Here is an 8,449-nt window from a genome sequence, read left to right as displayed (position 1 = left end):
CCTCCTGGAATGAATAGTGAGATCTTAGAATAAAGATTTTTGCGAGCAAGTTCATGGAAAAGGCAGCTACTTTTACCACCCGCTTTGCGAGAGAAGGTATAAGGAGGGGTGTGAGTACCCTTCCATTTTCTTGCCATATTCTAGTGTCTGCACCCAGTGGCACTGAGTTAGGTTCCAAGTAAAGGTCCTGTCCACCTGAGGGACGGATGGAGGCCACCATGCTTTTACATCTGGTTGTCTTCTACACTGAGTAAGAATATTGGTCAAGAACTCTGAGTTATTCAGGGAGAAAAACAGATGACAGCTATTACTAGCAATCTGTGTAATCAAGAAGGTAAGATAATTAGAATCCAATACATCAAAAGACCATTCTGGCAGTCACAATAATTTATTTTTTTTGTATTATACTAAATTATTGCTTACAAGTAGTATCTATAACTAAGTCTTTAAAAGTCATGCTTCAAGAACATTCTTTTGTTGGGCAAATAACACTCATTTGGTAAACGGCTTTCTTTGCTGCTACATATACTCGTAACAAGTTTACTTCAGATGATTAGATTAAAATTTATTTTTTCTTTAGAAAACTACAGCTCAAAACTAAGTGCAAAGAACATCTATTTGACAGTAAAGGTGTAAAATTCACTGTGGCACTCCCCAGCTTTACAATGGCAGCTCTAACTATACAGAAGCTCGCTGAGAGATAGAGACTTTGGGTCAGATAAATTTGGGTGTGTGATGTTTATTTTATTTACAACTTTTTATTTTTTAAATAATAAGGTTTATAAAATTATAAGGAAAAAGTATAGGTCAAGGAATCAAGATGGTAGAAATGGAATTGAAGAACACTATTTATCAAGTCAGATCCTGTAGCCATCACTGATGGGTTGCTTTTATCTCCCCATCCTTAAAAATATTTATTTATTTTTATTTTATATGTATGCATAGTGTTTAAAGAGGTCTGAAGACAGAGATGAATCCCCTGGAAGTGAGTTACTGATGGCTGTAAACTGCCCATGTGGGTGCTGTTAACCAAATGCAGGTTCTCTGTAAGAGCAACATGTATTCGCCCCTTTCTAGCTCTTGTCTTTATGTGTTTTTCAAGACAGGCTTTCTCTGTGTAGCTCTGGCTGCCCTGTAACTTGCTCTGTAGATTAGGGTGGCCTAGAATTCAAGATCCACCTGCCTCTCTGCCTCTGGAGTGCTGGGATTAAAGGCGTGCACCACTGCCCAGCTCTTTTATTTCTTAGTAACAAAGAAATGATAGAAATTGGGGTGGGTCTCTTAATTAAGAAGAAAGGAGAGAGAAAGGAATGGGTTTAACTTACTTTTTATTTAAATTTTGATATTGGAAACATATGTAATGTCTTGCACATGCTAGCTAAATTCTCTACCATTGAGCTGCAGTCCATGCTTCCCGATCTCATTTTAAAAAGAGAAATACGAAGGGTTTCAGATAGTTTGTGTAGCATTTGGTTTTTACTTTCCCAGCTTTACAGCCTCTCCACAACACACTTGTGCCAAATTCCACACCCAGACCATAATCTGCATAACACTAATTATATCAAAGAACAATCAAACCAGCAAAGAAGCTGAAAGCGGCCTTGGTAAAGACAGAGCAGCCCAGCTCAGAAGTGCTCCTCCTGAGCTCCTCCTCACGCTCCTTCCCAGCATACCCTGCCTTCCTGAGTCCTCCTGAAATTTAATTAAAGTGAACAGAAAATGAACCTTGTAGTTCTTACCTGGTCTTAAGCGAGCTGCAACTGTGTACTTATATCACTGTTTTCTTTAATTTGCTGCAAGACTCGGGGGCTGAGAGCTGCAGCAGAGAAGAATCTGGATAATAAGGTGCTGAACGCAGCAGCCAATTAGAGTCTTTTTTTTTTTTTTTTTGCAACCAATTTTATGAACTAAGGAAGAACTGGGCCAAGAGAATTAAACCGGCAAAAAAGATGGGCTAAAATATAATGGTGAACACTTATGCGAACACACACACACCACGGCTGAAAAGCTGTGCAGTGTTCTGAAAGCCCAAACACGGCTTCATAATTTATGTGAATGTGCTACTCTGGGACTTGGTTGACTTTCTCATAAACACATTGTTAACTCAAGGATAATATTCTTAGTTTATGGTTCATCATATTAAAGGGTATTTCAGGATCTGAATTTCCTTTAAGAACCAAAACCAAACCCGAAACCAGGACAACAACAGACAGAAAGAAAAGACCAAAGAGCAGTAAATCTCTCTGCCTGCCCCTGTGCTGTTCTCAAATCTCAGTGGATCTCCGAACAGAGAGCAGAAAGGGCCTTCGAGAGCTGCACTCTCAAGTGTGGAGGCGCTGTCGATGCCTCGCAGAGGCCTTCTTTTGGTCTAGTCTCCATGTATTATTAATTTGTATTTCTATTTAACTCCAGCTATTAGTCCGTCTCTGCCAGACACCAAGCCTTTTCCAGGGGAGAGGGGAGGAGACAGGGTTGCTATTCTTAGGCATCCCTGTGTGTAATGAGGCTGGAGAAAAGGAAATAAAACCACTTGGCTTCTTTAAAACTGACAGAGATGGTTTGGGGTGGATAACTCAGGGCTGGTTAACATGACCTTTCCCCTCAAGAAGGTAGAACAACACAGATAGTTTTCTCCAGAACTTAATTAAGCCTTCAGCAGTGAGCGTGGGAAAATCGCAGACAAGAGTCAGTTTTCGGTGCAGCCCTTGTCACTGCCCATTTGCGGCACTGGCTCGACAGTGTCTCATGTCTTCACGAGGCTCTTCCATACGATATCAGCAGGGACAGAGAGGTGAGCAACACAGACAACAGGGGCCAAGTAGGGTCCTCACTCGTTGCTTTCTTTCAGTTTTCCATGAGAGGGTGAGGTAGCATTTTGAGATGTTTTTATCAGAGCCTGAGAAGTTAATAACCTGACACAGCAGGAGGAAAGCTGTGACAACTGCCACCGCTCGCTCACTCTCCCAAAGGCGAGCGCAGCTCAGTCATAATGGAAGTTCTTTAATGCTCCTGCTCCAAACCTCTTTCGATCAGAAAAGCCGGGAATCTGTAGGCAGGAAAGAAGCCTGTTAGGTTTTAGGCAGAAAGATTCAAATGTTAAAACGAACTGTTTCTTCCTGTTTCCGGTTCCTGTAGCCCAGCCTGTCGTTCACTATAAAACCAGCTCTCTAAGATTTCATCCAGGAAACCATAGAATGATAAATAATAAAAAGAAACTCTACAAATACAGAAAACATCTGCCAGCACATTGCTGTCAGTGTCCTCTGAGTCAGAAGGACAGGCCCCCTACACCGCCCCTGGGCTGCAGCACCAAGTGTCTGTTCTGTGGAAGACGGCACTCGCTGTGCAGATGGACGCACACTCTCTTCTTTCCTTACGTTACAGAATCACCTCATCCCTGTTCTTCTGGGATTGCAGATCCTTATTTTGCCTCTGTTTAGGTTTTCTACTTTTGTATTCAAGAGGACAGAAGAAGTAAGCTGCCCGTGCCCACAAAGAGCTTCTCCTAACTTAAAAAAAAATCCCTCTGGGAAAAAAAATTAGAAAGCGTCTCTTTCAAAATTTAAGAAACCATTTTATCAAGAAAGGATAGATACTAACCTGATTGCTTTCTTTAAAAAAGTACCTCTTCTCTATGACCTGTGAGAAACAAGCAAAGATTTTTTTGGGCTTAGCATATTTACCTGGACAAAGTGACTAATAATGTTCATAACTATAGGAAATATTGCCAAATTAAAAACCTTTTCAACAGCTATGGACATTTAATAGATTGAGCTAAAAATCTGGTGCTGGGGTTGGAGGAATGGCTCAGTAGCTGGACACTTGTTGCTTTTTGAGAGGACTGGAATTCGGTTCCCACCACCCACAGTGGGCAGCTCACAACCACCTGCAACCAGATCCAGGGAATCCCACATCGGCTTCTGCAGGCACCTATGCATATGTGGCATTCACTCAAACACACACACATACACACACACACACACACACACACACACACACACACCTTTAAAATCTGATGCTAATGGGACTGGAACGGTGAGATTATTCCCACTAATGCCTACTCATTCCAAAAGGAAGGAATGATACACTAAACAACCAGGAGCAGGAGACAGTGGCACATTGTATAACTAGAGGCTCTGTAATCAATCCCAACACTCAGGTAGCAGAGGCAGGAAGATCAGGAATTCAAGGCAAGCCTGGGCAACCTATTGAGTTTCAGACCAGTCTGTGGTGTGTAGTAAGACCCTGCCTCAAAAGAAAACAAAACTTACAAATAAGTAACACATAAAAATCAAATAAGGACAGAATGATGTCCCAATGGGCTCCTAGAGTACTGCAGCAATTGGGCCAAGTTTCCTAGCAGTCAGTTCCAAAAGCATGCATAAGCCAATGCAAATCATGACAGCAATGCAGATATTCTCAAGAGGAGGCTGTGGAAGGCAGTGAGGAATTCTGTGCATCCTGCATGTGGACGATGGTACGCATCAAGCAGTCAGTGAGCTTCCCTTATATGGGCCTCGCTGGCTTCCTTACTCAGTAGTCGGCAGGAAGAACAGGCTGAAGCAGTGGATATACAGTGCAGCTGGCGAAAGCTCATAGATCGTGCCCTAACACAGTGGGTTTGAGAACCACGCTTTCAGGTGATGGGGAGTATTATATAATACACAAAACCCCTCCTGCCCTGGCGGCGCTGCTGTGAGCACAGACTGAGGCATTCACATCTGGAGTGATGACGCTGAGGGTGCTGACCGAGAGCCCGGCATCCTTTCAGGCCTGGGACAGCCTGCTCACAACAGACTAAAACACACATTATTCAGGTTCATTCTTTCTCAAAGACTATGTCTGGGTTAGTATTTAAGCAACAAGAGACCTGGGGCAATGATGCATTCATCAGCCTTTGAGGCTGAAAAGCTGGTTTCTGGTTAGTATAACTTTGAAACACCAAGCCTCCCGAACCCCCAAGGGACTGAGTCCTTCCCCATTCTCAGCAGATCAGGAAAACCTTATTCTGCCGCAAAATTACGACCAGCTGAGAGAATCCAGAGGCCTTCGACCCCTCTGGCATTCTGGAAGGTTTAATCCACAGAAAAAGGGCAAACTATTGCCAGGTGTTTTGGTTTCATATCCAGGACATGCTGTACAAACCAGGCTGTCTCCTTTCTGATAGACTCTATGAGATTTAGACAACAAAGGTAGCTTTTTCTTTTGCTGAGAATTCTTCACCCCCAACTTACAAGGTCCTCTCTTATGCATGATGCTCCTTTCTTAGATCCAACCAAAGTACTATTCATTTATTTTAAATAAAGCATTGCTGAGAGCTTAGATCATGACAGTCTAAAATCTATTATTTCTCTAGGATAGGACCTACAGATTTTAATCTTAACACTTAAAATAAGCAGGGTGGTGGTGGCGCACATCTTTTATCCCAGCATACAGGAGGCAGAGGCAGGCAGATCTCTTGAGTTTGCGGCCAGCCTGGTCTAGAGAGCAAGTTCCAGGACAGCCAGGCCTACACAGAGAAACCCTGTCTTGAAACACCAAACCAAATCAAGTTAAACCAAAACCAAACATCTAAAAGTATATTAAGATACCTTTCCAGATCAAACACAGATCTACAGAATGTTGTTCTTAGGGACGGGATTTTGTATTAGATGGGAACTTGTATCTAAATCAAGCAAATGCCGCAACATTTTAGGTTTGAAAACAATGTGGAGAAAAAATATAATTCCTTTCATCACTCCAAAATGCTGCTCTCTTTGCAGCAGGGCAGTGAACGGAAGCTGTCCATCTCCCAGTCCACTGCTTGAAGGGTTGGCTACTCTGAATCAGGGTCTGTGCACACCTGATCCTTTTTGCCACACCCCGTTAGTAAGTTGTGAGTGAGATAAACTTCCCTGTTGGACGTTTAGGGGACTGGACCTCATGGTAACATACTGAAAAGGGCTCGGAATATTAGAGACTCAAATAGCTAAAGAAAAATGACCTGAATGGAAGATCTGCAAGAAGGCTAGTGTCTTTATTAAATTTTAAAACTTATTTTTATTTATATGTATCTGTGTTGTAGGTGTGTATGCCTGCTTGATTGTGTGTACAGCACAGAGGCCAGAAGGTATTGGATTCACTGGTGCTGGAGTTACAAGAGGTTATGAGCAACTAATGTGGGTTCTGGGACCTGAATCTGGGTCCTCTGCAGGAGTAGCAACTGTTCCTAACCATTGAGCAATTTCTCCAGCACCTAAGTGTTTATCTTAAGAGACCACATTTAGGATAGATGTAATACAGAAAGTAGTCTTTTCCAGTAATGAATGTAGAAAAAGTCCTATATTACGTTGCTATGCAAAATCAGCACTAGGCAAGGCAGCCGCACAGCCCCTAGATGAGGACGACCAGCGCTCTAACCGACCAGTGTGCCGAACCACAGTACAGTCTCATTCCAGTTCAGCGCAAGAGGGAGATACAGTAGGGACGGGAGCCTTCTCACAGGGAAACAACAGATTCAAGGAGTCATGCTAACTCTACAAACAAGTAGTAACATTTGCATGGAAAACATTAATAGCTTAGAGAATGAAGGGCTTTAATCTCTCTGGTCAGTGCCTTTTGGGACACGGAGTAGTGGGGTAATTACACAAAGAGCATATGGGTAACTATGGATTGTTTTACGGAAAACTCTGTTACCTTTTTAAGAGCCCTAATTGAATCCAATAGCCTTTACTCTTTGCTCTAGAGACTATTAGTGTTGGAATAAGTACGTCAGCAGGCCTTGAGCAATTATTCCAACAGATAAGAGAGATCAAAACAGGTATTCAGGCTGTGCAGTTGTGGGCAAAGGAACAAAAGGATACAGCATTCCACAAAGAGTTTAAGCTATCATATGTTAAGTTTAAAAATAACTTAATTGAAGCCATTACCTTATCAAAAAATCTACTGAGCTTGACAGCATTGGAGGAGCCTGCAGCTGAAGACCGTGGGTTTGTGCAATCCTGGAAAACAAAGGGGGTGCAAAGAAAAACCGGGAAGTGAAGCTTCAGGGCAACTAATCCCACCGTACCTTTCCAATGCTAAATGGTCAGAACTCTCAGAAAATACAAGGCGATATTCGGATCATGACGCACGAACAGGAAAGCCATGTAGTCTTTGCCATTTGAGCAATGCCGAAGGATACTGAGTCAACATACTCACCATAAGTAATTCCTGAAGACAGTGAATTACTAGCACTTTATTAGCCAAACCAAGGGACTGATCAGGTGACCTGCATAGGCTTACTCTGAAAACCAGAACTAGAATCATTACAAACAGGACACACTTGTTTAAGGCCAGGAACCACGTGCTCAAGTAATGAAGAACAGTGCAGGCTGCATAATAGTTGGAAACATGAAAAAAAAAGATGTAGTGGGCCAAAGAACAAACACTTGCCAAGGATTTCTCCATACACTGCAGAGACATGCAGGTTTTGGTAATATTAAGCAAGAGATATATTATTATTATTCAGTGAGATTCTTCAGACAGGAAAACAAGGAGCTCAGAGGAGGGAGACAATGAGGGACACTAAAGTCACCATAACCGCTTGCAAATACTAGCGTTACACCATCTTTGCTTGTCACCAGAGCCGGCCCTCTCAAGAGATGGAGCAGGCTTTCATGTTTGCCTCAAATGCCACCGAGACCAAACTGTGCAGACACCATTCAGGCTCTTTTGTGAAGATAAGTGTCTTGTACACATCTGTGGTCCCCCTGTGCCCCTTGAGAAACTTGAAATTACTCTTGTTATATTTAATAATAATGTTTGGAGCTATCAAGCCCATATGCTTCTTTCTAATACATTTAAAAGCAATTTCTTGTTTTGTTCATACTTAACAAAGCATTTCATGGGTCACACTTAAACAAGGGCTAGAAACTGTATTAGTTCTCTACCCTCCTCATACACACAAAGAAAGAGAGAGAGGGTAGGAGGGAATTATAATTATAACAGTTTCCAAAGATCATAAAGTACTAGGGATATCAGGATTCTTGGAAGTCAGTAATCTCTGTATTCAAATATATGTGACAACATTTCCAGGTTGTGTAACCTGCTGAAGTCATTATGGCTCTAAAGCTGGGCTCACTCCTCTGTGAAAGGGGACGATTGCACGTGAGATCCTGCAAGCCTTGTCACACAGTAGACACTGGAAGGTCGCTTCTCATCTTCATTGTCAGAAAATAAGTTTTTAAGTACAAAATTATTTACTATAATGCAGAAAACTCCACATGTGGATGTATACCTTGGTATACACTGTGCACTCTGCTGTATTTGCAATAATGTTTGATTTCTGCAACAGTTGGGATGGATAAGAAATCAACTTTAGACCTGCATTAGACGTTTTAGCAAAATGGGTATTGGTTACCTCATCATCAGAATGTTAAATGATGTCTCTAAGGAAGAAAATTACTAAAAAAAAAAAAAAAAAAAAAAA

At 42.0% G+C, this 8,449-nt stretch overlaps 1 protein-coding gene across 2 annotated transcripts in view; it reads right to left on the bottom strand.

The window, feature by feature from the left end:
- Positions 1 to 369: 369 nt before the first annotated feature.
- Rabl3 (RAB, member of RAS oncogene family like 3) overlaps positions 370 to 8,449 on the bottom strand; it is a 32,166-nt gene continuing 24,086 nt past the window's right edge. For both annotated transcript variants that reach the window (XM_050148804.1, XM_050148805.1), the window contains exons 6-8: positions 6,909 to 6,980; positions 3,601 to 3,639; positions 370 to 3,046 (exon numbers count right to left, since the gene is read on the bottom strand). In XM_050148804.1, the coding sequence (XP_050004761.1) occupies positions 2,981 to 3,046; positions 3,601 to 3,639; positions 6,909 to 6,980 (177 nt within the window). In that variant the 3' untranslated portion in view covers positions 370 to 2,980. The remainder of the gene's footprint in view (positions 3,047 to 3,600; positions 3,640 to 6,908; positions 6,981 to 8,449) is intronic.

Source organism: Alexandromys fortis, unplaced genomic scaffold (assembly GCF_014885135.2).
Source record: "Alexandromys fortis isolate MF-2015 unplaced genomic scaffold, M_Fortis_MF-2015_v1.1 scaffold_4, whole genome shotgun sequence".
Classification (NCBI taxonomy): domain Eukaryota; kingdom Metazoa; phylum Chordata; class Mammalia; order Rodentia; family Cricetidae; genus Alexandromys; species Alexandromys fortis.
Note: the sequence above shows the minus strand (reverse complement) of the source record. Positions and strands in the feature narration are given on the sequence as shown.